At 38.7% G+C, this 22,657-nt stretch overlaps 14 protein-coding genes across 14 annotated transcripts; 4 read left to right on the top strand and 10 right to left on the bottom strand.

The window, feature by feature from the left end:
- Positions 1-143: 143 nt before the first annotated feature.
- KLLA0_F23870g (uncharacterized protein) lies at positions 144-2,087 on the bottom strand (the record flags this gene model as incomplete). The annotated part of the gene is made up of 1 exon (XM_456143.1): positions 144-2,087. The coding sequence occupies one exon, from the start codon at positions 2,085-2,087 to the stop codon at positions 144-146; it is 1,944 nt and encodes a 647-aa protein (XP_456143.1).
- Positions 2,088-2,496: 409 nt separating this feature from the next.
- BZZ1 (Bzz1p) lies at positions 2,497-4,446 on the bottom strand (the record flags this gene model as incomplete). Its single annotated transcript, XM_456142.1, has 1 exon — positions 2,497-4,446. One exon carries the CDS (start codon positions 4,444-4,446, stop codon positions 2,497-2,499), a length of 1,950 nt encoding a protein of 649 aa, XP_456142.1.
- A 270-nt stretch (positions 4,447-4,716) lies between these two features.
- On the top strand, positions 4,717-5,529 carry TRS33 (Trs33p; the record flags this gene model as incomplete). The annotated part of the gene is made up of 1 exon (XM_456141.1): positions 4,717-5,529. One exon carries the CDS (start codon positions 4,717-4,719, stop codon positions 5,527-5,529), a length of 813 nt encoding a protein of 270 aa, XP_456141.1.
- Positions 5,530-5,639: 110 nt separating this feature from the next.
- On the bottom strand, positions 5,640-6,452 carry CIM1 (mitochondrial HMG-box protein CIM1; the record flags this gene model as incomplete). Its single annotated transcript, XM_456140.1, has 1 exon — positions 5,640-6,452. One exon carries the CDS (start codon positions 6,450-6,452, stop codon positions 5,640-5,642), a length of 813 nt encoding a protein of 270 aa, XP_456140.1.
- Positions 6,453-7,128: 676 nt separating this feature from the next.
- Positions 7,129-9,477, bottom strand: AZF1 (Azf1p; the record flags this gene model as incomplete). Its single annotated transcript, XM_456139.1, has 1 exon — positions 7,129-9,477. The coding sequence occupies one exon, from the start codon at positions 9,475-9,477 to the stop codon at positions 7,129-7,131; it is 2,349 nt and encodes a 782-aa protein (XP_456139.1).
- A 981-nt stretch (positions 9,478-10,458) lies between these two features.
- RPC19 (DNA-directed RNA polymerase core subunit RPC19) lies at positions 10,459-10,842 on the top strand (the record flags this gene model as incomplete). Its single annotated transcript, XM_456138.1, has 1 exon — positions 10,459-10,842. The coding sequence occupies one exon, from the start codon at positions 10,459-10,461 to the stop codon at positions 10,840-10,842; it is 384 nt and encodes a 127-aa protein (XP_456138.1).
- Positions 10,843-11,267: 425 nt separating this feature from the next.
- On the top strand, positions 11,268-13,943 carry DBP2 (DEAD-box ATP-dependent RNA helicase DBP2; the record flags this gene model as incomplete). The annotated part of the gene is made up of 2 exons (XM_456137.1): positions 11,268-12,540; positions 13,552-13,943. The coding sequence occupies 2 exons, from the start codon at positions 11,268-11,270 to the stop codon at positions 13,941-13,943; spliced, it is 1,665 nt and encodes a 554-aa protein (XP_456137.1).
- Positions 13,944-14,094: 151 nt separating this feature from the next.
- CEX1 (COPI-interacting protein CEX1) lies at positions 14,095-16,260 on the bottom strand (the record flags this gene model as incomplete). The annotated part of the gene is made up of 1 exon (XM_456136.1): positions 14,095-16,260. One exon carries the CDS (start codon positions 16,258-16,260, stop codon positions 14,095-14,097), a length of 2,166 nt encoding a protein of 721 aa, XP_456136.1.
- A 542-nt stretch (positions 16,261-16,802) lies between these two features.
- On the bottom strand, positions 16,803-17,174 carry CYB5 (Cyb5p; the record flags this gene model as incomplete). Its single annotated transcript, XM_456135.1, has 1 exon — positions 16,803-17,174. The coding sequence occupies one exon, from the start codon at positions 17,172-17,174 to the stop codon at positions 16,803-16,805; it is 372 nt and encodes a 123-aa protein (XP_456135.1).
- A 721-nt stretch (positions 17,175-17,895) lies between these two features.
- NOP15 (rRNA-binding ribosome biosynthesis protein NOP15) lies at positions 17,896-18,834 on the bottom strand (the record flags this gene model as incomplete). The annotated part of the gene is made up of 1 exon (XM_456134.1): positions 17,896-18,834. One exon carries the CDS (start codon positions 18,832-18,834, stop codon positions 17,896-17,898), a length of 939 nt encoding a protein of 312 aa, XP_456134.1.
- Positions 18,835-18,965: 131 nt separating this feature from the next.
- On the bottom strand, positions 18,966-19,607 carry KLLA0_F23628g (nucleotide diphosphatase; the record flags this gene model as incomplete). Its single annotated transcript, XM_456133.1, has 1 exon — positions 18,966-19,607. One exon carries the CDS (start codon positions 19,605-19,607, stop codon positions 18,966-18,968), a length of 642 nt encoding a protein of 213 aa, XP_456133.1.
- Positions 19,608-19,759: 152 nt separating this feature from the next.
- Positions 19,760-20,932, bottom strand: KLLA0_F23606g (uncharacterized protein; the record flags this gene model as incomplete). Its single annotated transcript, XM_456132.1, has 1 exon — positions 19,760-20,932. One exon carries the CDS (start codon positions 20,930-20,932, stop codon positions 19,760-19,762), a length of 1,173 nt encoding a protein of 390 aa, XP_456132.1.
- Positions 20,933-21,293: 361 nt separating this feature from the next.
- On the top strand, positions 21,294-21,956 carry YAF9 (YEATS domain-containing protein YAF9; the record flags this gene model as incomplete). Its single annotated transcript, XM_456131.1, has 1 exon — positions 21,294-21,956. One exon carries the CDS (start codon positions 21,294-21,296, stop codon positions 21,954-21,956), a length of 663 nt encoding a protein of 220 aa, XP_456131.1.
- On the bottom strand, positions 21,937-22,533 carry KLLA0_F23573g (uncharacterized protein; the record flags this gene model as incomplete). The annotated part of the gene is made up of 1 exon (XM_456130.1): positions 21,937-22,533. The coding sequence occupies one exon, from the start codon at positions 22,531-22,533 to the stop codon at positions 21,937-21,939; it is 597 nt and encodes a 198-aa protein (XP_456130.1).
- Between the last annotated feature and the right edge of the window lie 124 nt (positions 22,534-22,657).

Raw genomic sequence — 22,657 nt, 5'->3', positions numbered from 1 at the left:
TCCGTATTTTTTTTTCTTACAACGTAGTCCTCGTCGGTGATTGTGATGGTATAAATGTACCTAAAGCGGTTTGTAATGGGAAGTAAAACTGGTATGTTAGAAAAGAGGAGTACATTACTTAAGATGTTACATATGTTTCTCATTTAGTATCTGTCTTTCTCACCAATCAATCTCAAAAGGACGTCCTGTGCTTGCTGCTTTCCAAGCCCATACTTGTAGATTTGGTGCCCTCCATCGACGATTTTCCATTCCTGTGTCTTGGATGAAATTTTGGACAACTCCCTTTGCCAGTTTCCCCATTGAGGAGACTTTTTTATTAGCTCATTACTGCTTACAACACTCATTTTTATTTCTCTTAGGTTTTCTAAGCTGTTCAAGACATCTTTATAACTCAATAAGGAGCTCGTTACACTCTCCAAGAATTTGATTCGCAAATATTTACCTTGATAGATCATATCACGACCATAAATTCTCTCTTTTGAGCCGTGATGAGCTAGTAACCAAGAGGTTTGTAACTTAATATTGAACGTTGATAAAATACCCTTCCACCAAATAACGAATCCGTTATGTCTATTGATCTCATCTGGTAATTTACTATAATCATCAGGATCATCATTGTCATCCCCCGGTAACAATCTTGAAATGTAGTTCTTCAATAGCAAATCTGGGTGCCACGATTCAACAAGAAGCATGCTTTCGACCAAATCAATGTTCTTAGCTGTGAATACTTGAGTGAAAAGGCCTCCCATGTCATACCCTACAGTAGTGAAGGGGCCCGTAATGTTTGCCTCCTTCAATAAGACGTGTTTCAAAGCATCTGCCATCATAGAAATTGACACCGGTGCAGGTGGGGAATCGGATAGACCATAACCAGGCCTTTCGTACACACAATATCTTTGAACTCTGTTCAAATGATAAAGTTCTTGAATCCATGTGGCAGACAAAAATGCCGTATCTGCCCCTCCATGTTCGAAAAGAACAATAGGTTGTCTGTCGTCTTCGGATCCTTCTGCATCAAATACGTCACCATAACACTTTAAATGAATTTGATAATTGTGATCAGCATCTACCCAATGGAATGCATCGTAGCTTGCTGCATTTGCCTCAGTTGAAACCTGTGCTACCTGCTTAGTGGTCAATATGGAATCAAGAGAGAAAAGAACATTGTTTAATGTGAACAAAATGAAAAATACTAACAACACACCTTTAACAGTTGTTCTAAACCCAATACTAACCCATTCGGTTAGGGTGTGACGATTTCTGATGCTCTTGTGACTATGTTCGTTAGGATGCGGTGAATTTTCGTCATTATCTGCTTCAGCGTCATCGTAATTGTTAGGGTGGAACTTTGTATTGAAGTAATATAGATAACGATCCATGACAGCACTAACAGCAAACGATACTGCAGCCCATAAATAAGTGCACACTCCTAATAACCCGATACGTTGACGGATGTATTTCACAAGTAAATTTGTAAGTAAGTTGAACAATGTCAATCCACAAAGAACCACGTTCAAATACTGATCCAAAGAGGAATAATAACCAATTTTGTTAAACCATAGAGTTAAACTGTTGGCAACAATTGAAACAAAAATAAGAGTCAAGTCCTGGAAACCGGTTATTCTGTTTCTCAAAAAGTTGATGTTGAAGAAAAAATCACTGATGAAAGTTGTCACTAACCACAAGGTATTGATGAATATCATAATATTCAAAAGAGTCTTTGATTTATGGATGAAATTTCGATAACCTCGTCTGACACTGTACAAGAGATCAGAAGGATCCCTGGGCAATTCGGAATCATCGTCGGAAAAATCATCCCCAGGCGACGACGAATTAGAGACATTGATCGGTTGCGGTGCAACGGCTCCTAGGGTACGATGCGAAGATTTCCCTGATCTCTGTCCTTCTAATAATGGTTCATGCTCAAAGGAAGCTTCTGATGAATCCCGCGCCTCGGTGTTTTGAACCGCACTCATTCTTGGCGAATTAGAACCTTCTTGCATACCAATCTTGCCAAGTTTATTGGATGATTTTATAGAACTGCTACTAGCCACTACCGAACTGTCCGAAAAAGATGATTTATCCATAAACGCCCTTCTGAACCAACAATATAGAAATATTCAAGTTGAGATTAATGGTACTCTGTTGTCAGTTCCTCGGAAAATTTCAACTACTTGTTCCTATTAGCAAAGCCTATCAATAACTAATGTATCCTTTATTTCCCAAATTCGTTTTTTAAAGGGTTGAACCAACTCTTCCTGTAGCTAAAAAAACTAGAAATCAGTCTTGCATCAAAATAAGTGCGATGTCAGGGTTTATATGCAAAGAACAAATCTCATCAGTAATAACTACAGTCGGCCTTAGGCGTCTAGATAGGTAGGATCGGACATGCAACGGAACACCTCTTTTACAATCTAAAATCAGCATAGAAATAATGATAATGGGAAATTGGAAATATAAACGTAAATTTTCATACACAAGAGCTATTTATAAGGATTAGGAGCAGTAAGTGGTGGGGAACAAGCCCTGTGTCCCGTTTAGCTCACCAAACGTCCAGCCGTTTCCTTCATCTTCCTTTAATACCTTGATCTTATCTCCAACCTGTAAGGAAAGTTCATCTGGACCCTGAGACTGGTATGGATAGGCTGCGGTCATAGTCTTTTGAGCACTCTTTCTAGGTTGTGGAGCCCTTGGTGGTGGTGCACGACTAGTTGATGGAGTGGTACTTTGTTGTAACTGAATATAGGTTTCAGGAACCAGGCCCTGTTCGCCTGTATCCAACTTAATTAATGACCATCCGTTACCGGCATCTTTGTTTAAGACAGTAACGACAGTGTCTCCATTGACAGATACTTCATCAGCATCACTTTTCGTATAACTATAGAGTACTTTGGCTCTAATTCCAGTAGGAGTGTTTTTCACAGTGTCATCATTGTTGTATGACACCTCTTGAGATGGTGTGAAACTTTCTGCATTGGAGGGAACAACTGATACGGAGTCATCATCGAATGGGGTCGATTCAGTTCGCTTTGAGCGACCAACTTTCTTGAAAATTGAGAATCTATTCGACTTCTTGGATGCTTGTGTTTCTGCAGATACCATTGAAATAGTATCAGAATTGTTGTTTGTTGAGGTTTTCGTCGCTATTGGGTTGAGGGTAGACGATATTGTCAGGTTCTGTTTAAATTTCCCCAAAAGCCCGTGTTTCTTTTCAGGTTGAGATAGATCAACTTCTGAGGTGTCCAAGACTGAATCATCAGCAACGTTGTTTTGAATACTTTCAGCTTCCACTTCAGCTTCAAGCTTTTTATGCTCCAATGCAGTGAAACCTGAAACAGAGGAAATGTAGTTTTTTAGAATATCTTGAAATTGCATCGGGTCATACTGTTCCTGGGCTTTTAAGTTGCATTTGTCAGTGTTCAACTGTCCCAATGATTTTTTCTCTGATTCAATGTGATACTGAGTTTGTTGCAATTGCTGTTGAGCCTTCGCTAGTTTCACTCTCAAATCTTGTAATTCAACCTGGGAGTTAACAACAAAATGTTCATCATCGTGCCATACACTCGAAGGTTCGTATAGAAAATCTTTGGGTTCCTTCCATGATTTCATGTTATGCTTTATGAACATTGACGTGTCCAAATAAGGTTTATTTTTGGCTATGACTGAATCAGCTGCATCCAATCTCGAATCAATTGTTTTATTCAATTCTCTCTCTAAGACACCTGCTTTATTCCATATTATATTTAACATGGCAGCCCTCGACTCGTTGATGTCTTGAAGGATATCTAAGATCTCTGGCACATCTTGGAAAAAGTATTTGTCCTTGACTCTATTGGCTTGGTTGATTTTAGTTAGATAGTCATTTTTGCTGATGTTCATTTCATGCTCTTTTTCAGCTTGCCTTCTCTGCGCCTTTTCAGAGCTGGATTTAGAACTCTTTGATCTGGCTGTTTCCATAACTTGACAAGAATCGTAGTATCTCTTCTTAGCTTTCTCTAAGTTTTCATAGCATGTAGTCTTTCTTCCAGAAACTTCAGCATTCAACTTTTCAGCACTAATCACTAGGCTATTGCATCGGTTCGTCAAAGTTTTCAATTGCTCACAGATGTGGAATGCAATGTCATTTGAGAACTTCTCATGATCTTTGGCTATTAATTCAGTTTGAGACAAGACTTCATTCCAAGCCACTTGTGATGCACATTCAAGAGAACCGGGTGTGGTAGTTGGAGAATTACCAACAGATAAAGCAACAGTTTCAGCGCTTTTTTTGGCAAAGTATTCCTTGGTCAATTGACGTAATTTTTCACTGTACTCCTTTTCAAGCTTAGATCTTTCATGGTAAAAGGACTCCACAGTCGATAACCATTTGACGTTGTTTTGAACCCATTTATTGGTCTCAGGAAAACCCTCTTTGATTTCATTACCAACAGATATCGATTCACTCATGGTATTACCACACTCGACTCCTCGAGTTTTGAATTGCTTCGTCTTTTTCTATGACTTTGTAATATGTTATTCGTTCCATCGATGATTGTAGATCAATCAAATTATGAAATTAATCAATTTCAACATCGAATTTGGCAGAACAGAAATGACACATATACGCAAGTTAAGAAAAAGGTTATATGTATAAGGTAAAGGTTAGAAGCAACCTTAGGAACATCAAGCAAAGGCTTTGTATACATACTCTCTGAATCATTGATCCAGGTTAAAAAGATGTCATCCTCAAATCCACAAAGAAATCCGGTGGTAGATACTCCAGAACAGATAGAAAGGCGAAGAATAGTAGAGCAGTTTTTATTATTTCAAGAATCGTTACCGAAGGTCAATGCTCTTTCATACCAATGGCTACTCAATGAAATGGTGCCTATGTCAATGGCAGTTGAGAATAATTTAAGCCAGTTAGATGAAAATTCCAGCGTAAGTTCGCAGTCTGTTGAACCAACATCTGACGAAATAAATGAAGAAATACACAAACTATCCTTGAATAAACTGGAATATGTACCTTCTCACAAACTAATCGCCCAACTTTGCCATGCCAGTGATGAAGTAAAGGAAAAAGTTACCGAGAGATTATACAAGATTGGAAGCGGCATAGGCAGTAAGATGACAGAATTACTAATTTTCAGCAATAACCCGAATCTTTCATTTAACTCGATGGACACGTTAGGAATGGTTAGATTCATATGCAAGGAAGTCTGGAAACTGCTGTATGGGAAACAGATAGATAATTTGAAGACGAATCACCGCGGAGTGTTCTATCTTTTCGATTATGAATTCCAACCGATTCAAAATTTTGCATTGGACGATGATGAAGAAAAATTATTGAGTACCGTGTCGCCATATATACAGGTGCCGCTAGGAGTTATCTCAGGAATCCTCACTTCTCTTGGGGTGCCAGAAGATGATATCTTGGTATCATTCACCTATGTCGATATTCCTGAAGACAAAAAGAAGCCTGTTGGCCAATTTCCAAAGGGTCTTAACTTTAACATTCAAGTAAATCAGTTCCAGAATAATCAGGATTGATTAGGTAAGAAAGGTGATAGAGGCTTGGTTGAAATGCAAAGCTTATATGATATTTTTATTCAACAATTTATATATGAACAGTATATGCGATATTTTGAGTAGTTTATGTTTTATTTTTTCTTTCGAAGTATGTATGGAAGGGACACTAGCAAATGGTTGTTGACTTCTTTCTTTTGTTCGAAATTATGGTACGAGAGCGAGTCAGCCAGAGATTCCATGGAGTCTTCTGGGACTGAGTCCTCCAAAACTTTTGTCAATAATACCAACTCTTTTCTTTCAATTTGCATTTCAGTATTGAAACGTTCCTTGCTGCTCTTTATCTTGTCGTACAACAACTGCTTTTGCTCGTCAGTGACTTTTTCTTTCCAAACCTTTTTACATGATTTACACATCTCTTGGTACCTGAGGTGTGCGTTAAGCATAGAATCCATTTTTGTCTGTGAATGAGATATTATTTTCATAAGTGGAGTATGTCTTTCCAAGTACGTGGGACGGTGCATTGGAGCTTCTTCTTGTTTTATGTACCTCTGTTCCCAAATTAGATTAAACTGTAGTTTATATTTTGAGCGAAACAAAAGATATGCACTTGAAATAGGACACGATATTGCAAGGTACCTTGCCAGTTCTTCGTTTCCTAATTTTCTGAAATCGATCTTATTGAATTTGAAGAACAACGCATGATAAACCCTTCTTTTCGTGATTGATAATGATTCCCATTCTGCCCTTATTCGCCTCACCAAAGGAATATGACTCCTATGATCTTTATAATCAGCAATAATATTAAGCCTGTCGATTTGCAGCTGTAAATAATATTGGAATACATCTAGTGGTCTCTGATCAAGTCTCTTGAAGGATTTCTTGTTGGTCACCTGGAGGACAGAAAATCTTGCAGGAAGAGTCGAAGTCGGTAACATTTTTAACATTGTACTGATTGTATCTTGCAGCTACCGTCGCTGTATTCGTACTGGGAGTTTGCTCTTTAACAATAATGTATTGCTCGACATAAAACACCTTTAGAAAGTACCAAATATACGTCAGTGTCTATCTATAATTGACCCTCAGTTCGACGTTGGTATATATCCTATAATCCATCTTTTTTGATTTATTTACATTACACGAAAATAAAAAAAAATGCGCGTGGCACTGAGAAATAACATACAATATAACAGGATAAAATTCATAATCGAGAAGGGATATGGGAAGGACGAATCAGGATAATGTGCTGTATCACCTGTGATGAGGGTTTAGTTTGTACACTGAAAAAGAGTCAATGAATACAGATTTGAGTTTAAAATATTACAAAGTTTTTAGAGTTATTTATTTAGAAAAATTCTAGTAACTAATAACCTGGGGAACTGTTAAATTAACAAAAAAAAGAGAAATAATGTCCGAGATATTCACCACATCGCCGTGATGAGGATTGAAGAATGAAGAATAGAGTAAATTGAGCTTTTAAAAAACAACTGGGGAATTGAGAAATCACTGAAGGCAATTTACTTTCATTATGCTGGGGTTGAATCGTTTATTTAAATATTTTCATTTTTGAAAGTGCATGGGGTGAAAATCGTGAAAGTTCATGGTATTAACAATAGTTATTAACTATCTGATGAAATTGACGTCCTTGAAGTGAACCTTCTCCTTTTGTGAAGGGGTTTTGGTGTTCCTGCTTCCTAAGCCAAGAGCACCTGTAGCAGCGTATGCAGCATCATCCAATTGAGTTTCATTGTCTTGAAAAGAAAATTGGTTGTTCTTGTCAGGTATAGAGGAGTTTGAAGTTGTTTCGTATGTCATTGGCGAAGGTTGCTTTGATTGAGTCAGGGAGCCTAAGGCCTTAGCGGCTACTCTGACACTGGGATCATCCATCTGTTGGTGCTTGTCGAACGAGTTCAGCGGAACAATGTTTTGATTACCCTTACCTCTTCCCTTAATACCACGATTACTGTTTCTGTAGATAGAAGCAAAGTAATCTAGCAATTCACGTTCCTTCTGAGAAATGTTCTCGTTTGGATCCATTTCTGCCAATCTTTGTGTCAACCTATTTAAGGTTTGTAAATGGAACCTATTTTGATGTGCCTTCATATTACCTAATTGTGTGAAATTCTTGTTACAGTCATCCAACTTACACTCGAACGGTTTCAGATTGTCATGGGTCAACTTATGCGCTGCCAAGTTGCCCTTACGTGAAAACTTTCTACCACATCTTTCACACTCATAAGGTTTTTCACCTGTATGTAAACGAATGTGCGTTCTCAAGTTACCACCTTGAGTAAATCTTTTACCGCAAAATTCACATGAGAATGGCTTATAGCCAATGTGCGATCTTACATGGACCTCAAGATGAGTGGATTGAGTGAAGTATTTGTGACAGTATGGACATTGGAATTGTTTAACGCCTTTAGATTTCGGCTTTTCAACACCACCTACTAGTTGTGATAGAGGTGGTATGATGGAAGGTGCTGATTCCAATAAGAGAGAACCATCAGCAGAACGTGGAACTTTGTCCGTGACACCATTCTTACGCGCTTGAATCACTAACATTAATTGATCAACTTTAGTAGCACCCAATAGAGGCTTAGAGTCATCCATCGATGATATGGAATTGTTCAGAGGTGTCAACGACTGCATGTGAGCTCCGTTGTCTGATTGCATTTGCCCATTGTCAAGATGATGTTGATGTTCGTCATCATTGACCTTTTTACCAGTCTGAGTAGCCTTTTTCTGTTTCTTAGTAGCTTTTTGTTTCTTCTTTGGAGGTGATTTATCCAGTTTCACGTTATCCACCAATGAATATAAGTGTTTATGTAACCTTGTTTCCACATCTTCAACGTCCTCATTATCTACCATTTGATGTTCGATAGGGCTCAAAGAACCATCATTTATTCTCTTTGGAGGAGCAGGCATGTAATTTGAGTTGTCCAGGGTAGCTCTGACAGAAGAATCCCTTCTTTTGAATTGGAAATCAGCAAAATCCTCCGGGTTGAATTTGATCGAATTCTTCCTCGATAGAGGGCCCTGGAAAAATGGAACTTCCATATCGTCTGCACCATTAACTTGTTGATTTTGTCCGCTACCGTTTGGTTTGATCAATGGTGGTTTCATTGCGATAGAGTTACGTTTCCCCGTGTTGAAGAAATCTAAATCTGCATCAGAAGTAGGGAAATACAACGAGTTTCTTTTCGAAGAGGATACTGATTCTGGACGTCCAAGAGCGTTATTGATAGATCCTTGGAGGTGGCCCTGTGATTGTGAATTCTGTGTTCCCTGTTGGAATTGTGATTGCTGGCCATGTTGTGAAGCCTGTGATTGCTGTTGCTGTTGCTGGGCCTGTTGATGTTGTTGCTGAGCTTGCTGCTGTTGATATTGTTGCTGTAACTGCTGTTGTTGCTGCTGTTGGGATTGCTGCTGTTGAACTGATTGAGATTGTTGTCCCTGTTGCAACTGTGGCTGTTGAAACTGCTGCCTTTGCTGCTGTAAACCCTTTGAAGGTTGCGAGAAACTTGATGTATTAAACTTGGGCATGAAGGGTTCCAATTGCTCAGATTGTCTTCTTGTGGTAGTGAAGGCGACATCGTTCTGCGGATGAGGGGCAGGCGCGTTCCAAAGGTTATTAACAATGGAGAACCCTCTAGTATAGGGTAACTCTTGCCCCGTGTTGCTAGGCACTTGTCCCATCTGTGAAGTAGACCCTCTGTTATCCGGCTGATTATCAATGTTCAAAAACGAAGAAATCGAACTATCCGTAGACAACCTTGGCTGATTGAAATTCGTATACATTGAAAGAGAATCCTGTCTTTGACCACTACCCGGTGGCTGGTTCAAAGAAGTCAAAGTATTTGGATGGTTCACGGGTTGGCCCTGAGGAGGAGGCATCTTATCCTTGCTTTGAGCACTATCTTGCTCTTGACGCTGACCACCAGCACCATTGTTTTGAGTTTCTGTGCTGCCCATCGTGTAACGCGTGTTGCTTTAAAAGGAAAATCTCACGGGAAACCTATTACTAAAACGGAGATGCAACACTCAGATCTCCTATCACCAAATCTCAAGGGTAAATTGTGAAATATTAAACGTTAATGGTCAATAATACCAGTACCAATACCGAAATTCAATATCGTTATTTTGATTGCCCCAATAACAACAAACTGATATCAAAAGTAACAACTATTTTTTGGGCTTTGGTCCAAAATGATAATGTAACGATGAGAAAACCAAGATTGAAAAAAAAAGAAAAAACTTTTTTTTATACCTTCCTTCTTATAGGTATTTTTTTTGAAAAATGCAATGATGAATGAAGGGAGAAGGAAAACTGATTGATCCTGTCGTGTCTGTACGGTGTTTTGTAAGGGGTTTTCCGTGGAATGATGATATTAGTTCAACAGATTGGAAACAGCACTATACGTGATGATGGAAACTTTAGCTGATAACTGGTTAGGTATACGGACTGTCCTTGTTTTATGATTTGTGAATGATATTTGATACTTGACCCGGATTGTTATGCTAATTCTGTAACGGCCTCCCCTGATGATTTTTGCCAAGGGACTTTGGGTATGTCTCGCTTTGGTCGCATTTTCTCATTTCTTTTAGTTTACTTTGCTTTTTGTTCGGGATCCGTTGTTTATATACTATGGTGTGGTACCCTGAGCGTGGCTATGAGCAACACCTGTGCATTGCGCGGTAACTGATGAAGTGTGTGACACGTGATCTGGTATTTCGCATCAACTTGCTTCTTTCAGTTACCCGGTCAAGACCGGGTAAGCTTTTTGTTTTTTCCTTTAGCATGATTTGGTTTTCCCTCTTCTCTCTATCGAAAAAACCATAATCAATATTGACAAATTGTTCAGCTTAACAGAGTAGGTCATCTCGTCTTATTGACTGTTTGAAAGAAGTACGCACAAACCACCTAAGTGACCATTCATAAGCGCTCTCGGAAATATGGCTGAAGTGGAAAAGCAAGATGTTGATATGCTAGCAGCTGAACAAAATGATCAAGTTGATCAAGTGGAGGAAGAAGTGGACAGTGAAAAGATCAAACTTCTCACAGAAGCTACTTCCGAAGATGGTACTAGTGCTTCTTTCAGAATAACAGATGAAGATCATACCCTTGGTAACACGCTTCGTTATATGATCATGAAAAACCCGGAGGTAGAATTCTGTGGTTACTCTATTCCTCATCCTTCAGAAAACTTTTTGCACATTAGAATTCAAACATACGGCAAAATTACTGCTGTAGAGGCTTTGCACAAGGGTCTTGGAGATCTAATGGACATGTGTGATGCTGTAGAGGACAGATTCACGCAAAGAATCAGGGAAATGTAGAAATTGGTTATCTCCAGCTCCCGCATTAACTATATATAAGAGAATAGAATTAAATACACAACTACATCATCCTTGTATAATACACTATAATATCTATTGATTCTACGTTTATAGCTACTGGTAATCTAGCACATTGGAAGCACCGTTGGATATACCATTGGCAAAAGTAGCTGGAGTGGCTAATGTAATCACGTGACCATTTTGGTAAATTGGTACATTGGTACAAATTTCTTTTTCTCTCTTTTTTGTTTCTTTTTGAAAAATTTGCAAGTTCCCTCATCGCCCTTTGAAACTAATATATAAGCTGCAAACATTATTCAAACCTGTCTCTGATCCTCGTTCATTCAGTATTACAAGTGTGCATTTTTTTTTATCGTTTGGTTCTCAACATCAAGCAACTTATTTCACACATTATACAGAGAACAATGAGTTTCGGCGGTGGAAGAGATCATCAATTTAACAGAAACAACATGGGCAGCACTCATGGTGACTTCCGTGGTAGCAGAGGTTCTGACAGAAACAGCTACAACAGAGGTAATGACTTCCGCGGTGGCCGTAGCTTTGGTCGTGGTCCATCTCGTGATACCAGAGTTGATTTGGTCGCTCCAAACTGGGACGAAGAACTACCAAATTTGCCAGTTTTCGAAAAGAATTTTTACCAAGAACATCCAGATGTTGCTCAAATGAGTGAAAGTGAAGTTATCGAATTTAGAAAGGAAAACGAAATGACCATTTCTGGTCATGACGTTCCAAAACCTATCAGAAGTTTTGATGAAGCTGGTTTCCCATCTTATGTCTTGGATGAAGTTAAGCAAGAAGGTTTCGCCAAACCAACTGGTATTCAATGCCAAGGTTGGCCTATGGCTTTGTCTGGTAGAGATATGATTGGTGTCGCTGCGACCGGTTCCGGTAAGACCTTATCATACTGTTTACCAGGTATCGTTCATATTAATGCTCAACCTTTGCTATCTCCAGGTGATGGTCCAATTGTTTTGGTATTGGCTCCAACCAGAGAATTAGCTGTTCAAATTCAAAAAGAATGTTCCAAATTTGGTGCTTCCTCTAGAATTAGAAACACTTGTGTCTATGGTGGTGTTCCAAAGTCTCAACAAATCAGAGATTTACAGAGAGGTGTAGAAATCCTGATTGCTACTCCAGGTAGATTGATTGACATGTTGGAAATTGGTAAGACAAACTTGAAAAGAGTCACTTACCTTGTCTTGGATGAAGCTGATAGAATGTTGGATATGGGTTTCGAACCTCAAATCAGAAAAATTGTCGATCAAATTAGACCTGATAGACAAACTTTGATGTGGTCCGCTACTTGGCCAAAGGAAGTTAAACAATTGGCAAGTGACTATTTGCATGATCCAATTCAAGTTCAAATTGGTTCTTTGGAATTGTCTGCATCCCACACAATCACTCAGATCGTCGAAGTCCTTACTGATTTCGAAAAGAGAGATAGATTGGCCAAGCATTTGGAAACCGCTTCTCAAGATCAAGACTCCAAGATCATCATTTTTGCTTCCACTAAGAGAACTTGTGATGAGATCACTTCTTATTTGAGAACTGAAGGCTGGCCAGCTTTGGCCATTCACGGTGACAAGGCTCAGAACGAGCGTGATTGGGTTTTGGCTGAGTTTAGGTCCGGTAGATCTCCTATCATGGTAGCAACTGATGTTGCTGCTAGAGGTATTGGTATGTTATTGAAATTTAATTTTTTCAGCATTGGTTTGAACTTTAGTTTACATTGAGACTATCGTCAAACCTTTCTACTAACTATATTAGACAACTGTCGAAGTCATTTCTTTCGAAATGATCACGATATGCCTTTTTATTCGAATGACACGGATGTTTTCGATTCAAAGGTAAAAAATAATGAGCTGGTCTTATTATTTATCAACGAAATCCTATTGGATTTGGTGCGGACAGAGAAAAGGATATGAAAATACTTTTCATTTTGACTTCCACAATTATTGATAAAGATTTAGAGACTTGACCAGTCCGATGTGATTTGATTTATTCAGATCTCTAGAATTAAAAGTAGATTGGCAAGCTTACTAGTATTCATGACAATCAGGTTTTGATTGGACCGTTGGGTTCGAATGTGTGGTGAAGTAGCTTTTACACAACGTGGTTTTCTCGTTGCATTGAAGGCTGTGATGAATTACCGGACATTCGATACTTTTTCTAATCATGTTATCAATTTGACATCTCTTTGATGCAATTTTGCTGAAAGATGTTCTTTATTTTTAACATGATCGTTTGAGTTAGATCAGATTCGCGTATCATTAATTGTGCTTAGTAGTAGATTGGAACATGAACCTAATGAAATAAGGATTCATTCATTTTAACAAAGAGGTTAAAGAATTAAAAAACTGATAAAATAGCGTCACAGGATGGTTTCCCTGTTATGCAAAGTGTGCATTCAGTTTTATTTTTGCGATTCCTCTTAGTAGTTGTTCCATGTATTCTATGAAGTTAGAAAGAAAAGTACATATTTGCGACATAAGCAAGCCTTACATAAATCTTTGTCTTCCACCGACTATTCTGACATGAATAAGCCGCGCGGGCTAATGTTATAATAAATCGTTGATTGCGCCCTCTGGATTTTATATTCTCATTTGGAAGTGCTTCGAACTTGTGCTGTCAATATAGTTACCATTACGATTTACGAACGAACTTACTAACTTCATTCTTATTCAACAGACGTCAAGGGTATTAATTACGTTATCAATTACGATATGCCAGGCAACATCGAAGATTATGTGCATAGAATTGGTAGAACTGGTAGAGCCGGTTCTACTGGTACTGCCATCTCCTTCTTCACTGAAGGCAATAAATCTCTGGGTGCTGCTTTGATCAAGATTATGAGAGAAGCTAAACAAGATATTCCAGAAGAACTAAGAAGATACGACAGGGGTCAATACGGCCAACATCCAAGATATGGTGGCGGCCGTGGTGGTCGTGGCTTTGGTGGTGGCCGTGGTGGCCGTGGCTTTGGTGGCCGTGGTGATGGTGGTTACGGTGGTGGTGGTTACGGTGGTGGCCGTGGCGGCTTCGGTGGAAACAGATCCAGAGACCAAGGCTGGAGACGTTAGTTTGTATAACGTCTTTGCGATTTGTTCTTTAAAAAACATTATATATTTGCTATCTGCTGGTTGCTGGTTGCTGATTATAACAATATTATTCTATATATTTATGTACATTACTATTGTCTAATTGATAAACTTAAGAATTAATAGAGTCTGCCTACCAATCATCACCCCAACCGTCCTCTGTATCGTCATCATCGAGGACAAGATTTGACATTTTAGATGGAATATTGGTTGCGCTTTTGATGTTTTTGCTGGAAGTTACAATAGGAGATGATGATTTATTTCTGGTTAGGATTGATGGTTTTGCACTTGCTTTTCCTAAGATTGAAGGCTTGTTTTGGCGCGGTAGTGGTTTCCTTCTAGATGTCAACGGTTTCCTGGCAGTTTCACTTTCAATGCTCTCTTCGTTAAGATCGTCATTCCAAGATTTACTCACCGGGACTTTAAAGCCAAATGATTTCACTTCAGTATCAGTCTTTGTAGTACGGCTTTGAGGTTCGTCAACATTCCAGCTGTCGTCGAACTCTTCGTCATCAAATGCTGAGTTCCACGGATCAACCTCAACAGTTTCTTCAGTGAGAATAATAGGGGTTGAAGTAGGAGTCGGAGTGCTTAATTTCACACTCTGTATAAATCCATTAATCAGTTTTCCGTCTTCCTCATCATTCATCATTTTTTCGAATTCTTCTGTGTGAATGAACGTTGAATTATCCTCTTCAACTACTGAAGCAGATTCTTCCTCCAACTTATCCCAGTACATCTGGAAAACCTTTTTAGCAGTTGTGCGGACTTGTTTGTTCCGATCTAGCAAGCCAGGGCCGATTACTGTCAAAATTCTCTGAGCGATAGTTTCAGCATCAAACAGATCTAGAGTTATTTCAAGTCCATAAAGGGTAGCCAATCTCGGCTTCAATTCTGGATCTTTCAAAGATTTCGTGAATGCTGTGGCCAGAATTGTTGATCTATTATTTGATTTGTTGAGTTTATGAGCAATTTTCGTAATAATCAATATGGTTAATGTTCTAATCCCGATATCTTTATCCACTTGTGTTTTAGCTAATACACGTAAAAGATCGTTATTGAGTTGACGTTCAGTAATTTTTCCAATGAGGTGTGAAACGTTTTTCAAAGTTTGCAACCTTATAACTTGATCTGTATCTGATAGACCTTGAATAAATGTTGGGAATATTTTGTCAGCAACCTCAGAAGCTGATAGTTTCTGCATGAATTTCGGAAAGTGCAACAACAGCAAGAACCTAACCTGTCTGTCGGCTACATTGAAAGATTGAAAAATTAACGGTTTGATCTGGTTTTGGAAAACGTCTTCATTGGCTATAATGGGACTATCAGAACATGTTAGGTGGAATATAGTGCCGAGAAAGGGCACTTGACTTGATATCGGTTGATTTGTGGCAGCAAGTAATTGTAGACATTGAATTAACTCCGGTAGCAATAAATACTCCAAGAACCCTGGTGTGCAATTTTGAAAGGATGCATCATCGGCAGTAATTTTTTGTTGGATATTGGAAAGTATCATAACTTTATCTGCTGAGTCCTTAATATGAATCTCCTTTAGGTTATCGTATATGGATATCAAAGGATTTTCTGCATCAGTCTGCATTTTGCTGATAAGCTTACCAATAGCACCTGGTTGACCCTTTGCAAGCTGTGATATGACTGGCTTCCAGCTGGAAGATATTCTATTTGTTAAAAGTTTATTGAAAAAGTTCGCCAGTTGTATGGAGTCAATGTTTGAAGCTGACCCATTTCCCAACTGCCAATCGTCATAGCCCCTCACAACATCGTTATAGGTCTGGATATTGGACGTGAAATGGTTTGTATCGTTCAAGCTGGTCGATAGCTCCAATGCATATAATACCCATTCACCTTTACTGTTGACATAGACATTACCTAAACACAATGCACCGAAAAGTGACTTGCCTTGTTGATGTAAAACGTTCAACGTCAGTGCTATTTCATAGATACCAAGTTTCAAAGCATTTTCATTGAAGTTAAAATAATCCAATGAGTTAAGAGCAGTAATTCTTTCGGTGATGATGTAGACTTTATCTGTGGATGGTTCAATGACATCTAATACTTTCGCTAGACCCGGAAGCTTAAGGATCTTACATTTCAAAACATGGTTCTTTAAAAAAACAGCTGGTACTTGGTCAGTTTTATACGTATGAATGGTAACAGGTAATGAATCTGATTTCCTGGTTCCACTTTCCAGCGTACCAAATGGCATATTCACAACAGATACACCATCGGTAGTAAAAGGCAATTGAAAGTTAGATATCGATTTGAAAATGTAATCCATATTTACTTGTACGCACAAAAACCCTTTAGAGCGCACTTAGCAAAGCCCTACTACTTCCAATTCAGCGAGCTAGAAACAACAGAGATATCAATGTTGAATTTTCTCAGCTGTTTGATGCCAAACACTTGTTTTGGTACGTATATAAAAACCTTGATCTTCTCATTGTTGACACACTTAAACTTGAAGCGTTGAAAAGTTGAAACGAAAAATGAAAAATATCTGGCGATGTGATAGGCATCGTTTTTGGAAAGATGTCTCAAGATAAATAAATATATGTGAATTGAATTTAAATTAAATAATGCCTTTGTTTTTCCTACGTTCTTGAGGTTATTAAGGCCCCTGGATGTGAACTGATTGGATATTCACACACGCAGGTATCGGTAGTAATATACATAGCTTTACAAATAGTCTCCTCGATATGATGTGGAACGATGTAAACCAATAAAGACAAAACAAATATATCTATCTCGATAACAATTTCCATATTGTTGAATAAATAAAGTACAGGAAGTGGTCTGGTGAGCTGCATGAAATTGCCAGCATCATTGGTTGAAGTAGTAGTATGCAATGGCCAAAAACACAGCAATCAATGCGATGATCATTAACCCATTACCTTCTCCTCCCGTAGTAGCAGCAGAAGACATATCTGTAGTCTGGGTAAGAACTGGCTCAGATGTGATATCGATATCACCAACGTACATTGGTTCCAATAATTTGATGGCATCGTCAGAGTGACCGATGTCTTCGAATGGACCAGTGGCATCCTGCCCACCAAGATCGACTAAGATCTCATCCCCACCTGGATGTTCATCTACAAACTTGGTACAGTCATATACTTTCCCGTCGATAATCATCCACAAGTCATCGACAGTTTTGTGTTCAGAAACCTCTTTATACGTTAAAAGTTTAGCCATCTTAAAATATGTGTGTAAGCCCGTGTGCTCTTCAAGTGTGTATTTCTCCTTATGATATGAGATTTATTTCTTAAAGATCGATTAACCTGTACGGTAGCAGACAGAAACTATGATAGACAGATGACGGATAACTATAGAATATAGAAAGACAGAATATATATATATATATATATATTCTGTCTTTCCTACCAGAGAATGGATCGGTTTATCGATTCAAATTTCAAACTTTCGTATTCGAGAAGACTTCGTTTGTTGGTGAAAAAAAGTTCCAACAAACGAGCTTTCTATGGACAAATTGTCCGATACAGCCGTGAGATACATGCATACACAGTAAACAAAAGCGCCTTGAAAACGGGGGGTCACAGAGCTCTCTCAGCCCTTAACTACGCAAATGTACGGGCTGCCCTTGGATTGTGCTTGTCGCCTTATTGAGAATCAACTATGCGATCATCCGACTCTGCTTCAAACTGGTAGGCAGATTTCATCAGTTTTAAGGAGTGAATATCGCACATAACATAAATCTCTGTAGTTTAGGTAGGTATTGATGGAATATTACGGTAGCTGCATGTCCCTATGCTAAGATTTATTTTATTAGAATTTAGTGTCTAGTTTACAAAAACGATACATGCATGATGTGTAAGTACAAAAGTATTTGTAGTGCTGAACTGTAGAGATACATGTGCATGGCGTGCTGAGGAGAAGGAGGATAGGACAATGAAGCTTACCATTTAAAGTCAATACCAGCATCCTTTAGTTTGGCAATTCTTTCTTCATGCTTTTCATCAGCAGTTTTCTTTAATTGAGCGGAAGATTTTGTAACTTTACTAGTCACAAATGGTTTCTTCTTGTACCTGAATAGCTTATCAATCGAGCTTCCATTAGGCAAGACTTTGACCTTGAGCAGATGGCCCATAAGCAAATAGTTGTTCATACTTTCTTGTGCAACAACAGCATCATCCTTGTTAATATACTCTAAGAAAGCGTAATGTCTTGAATTTCCGGTCTTCTTATTTCTTGCTAGTCTAACTTGTTTCAAATCACCAAACTGGGAGAAGTATTTGGATAGCTCACGTTCTTTGAACCCTTGGGGTAGTCTAGAGATGTACAAGATTCCTGATAAATCAGAAGACTTATCTTCCTTAGCCTTGGCTTTGTCATTTTCACTTTGCTTCTTTGGATCTAGCTTCTTGATAGTATGGCTACCTTGTTTCAATTCAATTTCACCAAGTTCACCTTCTTCTTCATCTTGTTCTTCTTCCTCTTCTTCCTCTTCACTAGACCCAGCATCACTACTAGCCTCATTTTCGCTAGCGCTTTGGAACCCTTCAATGTCAGATTCGTCGCTTTCGGAGACAGCTTCTAGATCTTCACTCTCTAAAGCCTTTGTCTCCTTAACTTGCTTCTTAGAAGCCTTTGGTTGGTCCTTCTTGGCTTGTCTTGTAGGATTAGACTTCAAACTTTTTACCATTGTAACTGTCTCTTTATTCTTATCGAACTTTGTAATCAACGATATGCAATGTTTCGGTATATATCTATAGCTGATGTGTAGACTATTCCCACAAAGTGACGATGTGCTCACTCCTTCAAAGTTACTCAACTCTTTATTCCAATGGTACATAGGTATATACTGATAGATCAATGCGATGCGATGAGCTTTCATTATCAAATTTTCGCATATTGCAGGAAATTATGTTACCCGGCACTCATTGTTAGTTTCTTTTTCCTTTAAGATTCATTCTTAGTTCGGGTAATATTGTTGCCATGGCCATTTTCATCACGTGATTTGATAGTTTATATCAAAGTGCATAGGCGTTTCCATGTACCATTTAATGGGAGACCGACCACGTTGTAGTAATCACCGTTGACCTTCTTAATAAGACAGCCACTGAAACCTTGCACTTTGAAACCACCCGCAACTTGTAAGCCGTCACCGCTTTCCACGTACATCTCAACTATCGACCTTGGGATATTACTGTCGAAGTATACCTCCGTCTGTTCATAAAAGGAATCAAAGCTGTATTCTTGTGGTGTGTTGTATATGATAATAGTAACAGCGGTAATGACCCTCATCGGTTTCCCGGATTGAGTGAATCTGAGCAGGTTTCGTAGTTGGATTTCTTTCTCTACAGGTTTCTCGTAGATCTCATCGGTGTGGTCTACTACAATTGTATCGGCACATAATACCAATTTCGATTTACTTCCTGGAGTCAATTCTTGGAGTATGCTCTTTGCCTTCTCCTTACATGTGTCTTGGACGTAATCGCTTGGCCTTTTGACATACAAGGATTTATCAAGATCTTCCTCGAAGCTGGGTTTCATGACTTTTATGTTGTCAAATCCCATTTGTTCCGTTAAAATCTCAAATCTTCGTGGAGAAGATGATGCCAGAATGATTTCATACTTATCAGTCAATTTTTGTGACAGTGGATTCATATTTCGTTGTAGTGGTGGTGCCTATCCTACTGCTCTTGTTCTTCCTTTCGATACTCTATGCTGGTTGTGATCAACCCAAAAAAAAATATTCACTATTACCGGATAATTGATATATATACACACATATATATATATATATATATATAAATATCTTACATAGGTTGAATTGGGTTAAGATCTATACTATCTGTGACTCTGTAAACGCGCTCAGGGTTACCTGCGTCTTGCTCACTCTCTTTGGACCCAACATTGCCTAACTCTTTAGCAAATGCTAACTCGGTACCAAGAGATTTCTTCCAAGTACCCTCGTAAACGTTATCACCAATTTTTATCAAAGGTTTATCAGTCTCTAAACCGGAGTGCTGTAATGTAGCTTGATTTTGTACCGTATTCCGTTCACGATAATTACGATTATCAACATCAAGGCTAACGTAGACGTGTTCATATTCTTCACTTGAATTTGTATCAGTTACCTTTTCACTGTTAGCTGTAGTCCCGCGTTCCTCCAATTGTTTCTTTCGCCTAGCTTTGATATCTTCGTCAGACCCGGCTTCGAATCCAGATTTGAAATCCCAGTGCATTTCTTCTCCTGCGCTTAAAAACTCCGTGTTACCGTTCATTGTTAATTTCCATTGTCTTTGTTCGAAGGGTAATACAGACTCATCGCCGTTTTCATCTTCATCTACGTCATCGTCTAAAAGTTCGTATTTGTCCAAAGAACAGCTGCCAGCTCTTATCACAGTACCATCTTCATCTAGAGACTCTCTGACATTATGGAACTTCAACAGCGTCATACCCAATGCGATCTTAGTGGCTGCATGAGTTACTAACAGAATAGTTTCAACTTCAGGGAACTGTTTTTCCAATTCTTTAACGAATATGGGCCAAAATTTACTGCATCTCTTGAAGATATCTTCTTCAGTCTCACCTTTAAGGCTAGGAATAACGCTATTTGGCCAGTCACTTTTCAACTTACCTGCAAAGAAGTTATTCAAGATATCAAAAGTAGCTGGCTCTGGAATCACATCTCTATCTGGCTTGTACCATTCACTCAAACCTCTATCGATATAAATCAGAAGTTCTAAAAGATCTGCAGCTGGTTCACTGGTCTGTAAGCAACGGTATAACGGAGAAGAAAATATCATTTGCGGTTGGTTATCAATAGATATCAAATAGTGCGCGAGTTCTTTAGCTTGGTCTACACCATGTGAAGCTAAAGGAACATCGCTATTTACACCGGTAGGTGGTGCCGGGTGTGCTGGTGGTGTAGGCAGCCAATTCGATCTATAACCATGTCTTGCAATGTAAATCGTTTTTAATGTCATTGTTGTCTTGTTGGAGCTCTTGGGTAGCTCTGGTAGACCTATTGATGCTACTTCTGTTCTATATGTTTTTCATGCCTAAAAATACTGTTTCCTAACTTATATACAAATTCATCAGGTTGTGTCTTTTTAGGTAGATATGCAGTTTCGATTTTCATTTCATCATCAAACCTATGTGGGTCAGGATATTCACTTTTATGGATGAAAAGTGGTAAGAGCAAAGCTAGGGACCCATTGGTAGCCTTGTATTATCTACAGATCGTTGCCTAGTTGAAAGTTTCGAACAACGTTTAGCGTGTTTGTTTTGTGTGTGCGTGTGCGTTTTTTCCTTTCTTTCCTATAGTCATATCCAAAACACATTAACATGCCAGCTCCACCGGTGACAAAAAGGATAAAAACGTTATCCGTAACGAGACCGATCATTTATGGTAATACAGCCAAGAAAATGGGTGATAACATTCCTCCGAATGCCCCAAAAGATCATACCCATCTATGGACCATATTTGTCAGAGATCCCAGAGGTGAAGATATCTCATATTTCATCAAGAAAGTTGTATTCAAGCTACATGAGACATACCCAAACCCTGTAAGAGTAATAGAAGCACCACCATTCGAGTTGACAGAAACTGGATGGGGCGAATTTGAAATTAACATAAAGATTTATTTCGCAGATGTATCTAATGAGAAAATGTTAAACTTTTATCACCACTTGAGGTTACATCCATACATTAACCCAGAGACGAAGGAAATAGAAAGATCTAATGACGAGTCAGAAGTACCCGAAGATGAGGTAAAAGCAGTATACTTTGATGAAATAGTTTTCAATGAACCAGTGGAACAGTTCTTCCAGCTTCTAATGAGCAAACCAGGAAACTTATTTCCCTCGAACAAAACTCCGACCTGTGTGTTCTCCAGACAACTTGAGCAAGAGGAGATTGATCGAATTCACATTGGGACCAAGAAAATTGACAAGGAAATAAAGGTATATGAACAAAAACTGAAGGAAGCTATGGATCCAAATGCATGATTATATCGCGATCTGTCACTACATCTAATAAATACTTTCTGAAGGCCCTTGCATCATGACCACTGTTTTGCCAAGAGATGGTATTCTGCACGTAACCCAAATTGTCAAACAGTACACAACAATCAAGAGGGTACATTCCACCACCAAGTGGATCCAACATTTTCATCTTGTTGATAATATTCTTACCGTTGGTAATCATAGGTATTTGTAAATTTTCCAGACATCGCTCATCGCCATTAGTGATGCCAATTACGAATATTGGCACATCTCTCAGGCAATGCATCACAAGTTGCAGGAAATTATAATGCGGTTTGAAAAATACTGCCAAAATATGTTCACCTTTGTAATTATTCATCGTGCAGCGTTCTGTTTTGTAATATTCTTTGAACTTTTCAGATCTCTCGTTTCCCAATCTGATCTCTCTATATATTACTTGGTAAAAAGTCGATTCTGGTTTAATTTCAAACAGCACATTATCTTCGTATTTTACTCTTTTAACTGGCTCTGGTGGAGGAGATGGCAACTGAATATACGCTCTCTTGGTTGCTATGTTCAGTGAAGCATGTCCGATTGGCATGTGGTTGATGGCTACGTCACCTATATTCAGTTGATAAGTTCAAATAGTACCACTCTCCACAGATTTTTCAAATATATATTAAATGGGAAAGCCTTGAATTTTTCATGTCAACATGATCGGTGGA

Source organism: Kluyveromyces lactis, assembly GCF_000002515.2.
Source record: "Kluyveromyces lactis strain NRRL Y-1140 chromosome F complete sequence".
Taxonomy (NCBI): domain Eukaryota; kingdom Fungi; phylum Ascomycota; class Saccharomycetes; order Saccharomycetales; family Saccharomycetaceae; genus Kluyveromyces; species Kluyveromyces lactis.
This window is presented reverse-complemented; position numbering and strand designations above follow the sequence as displayed.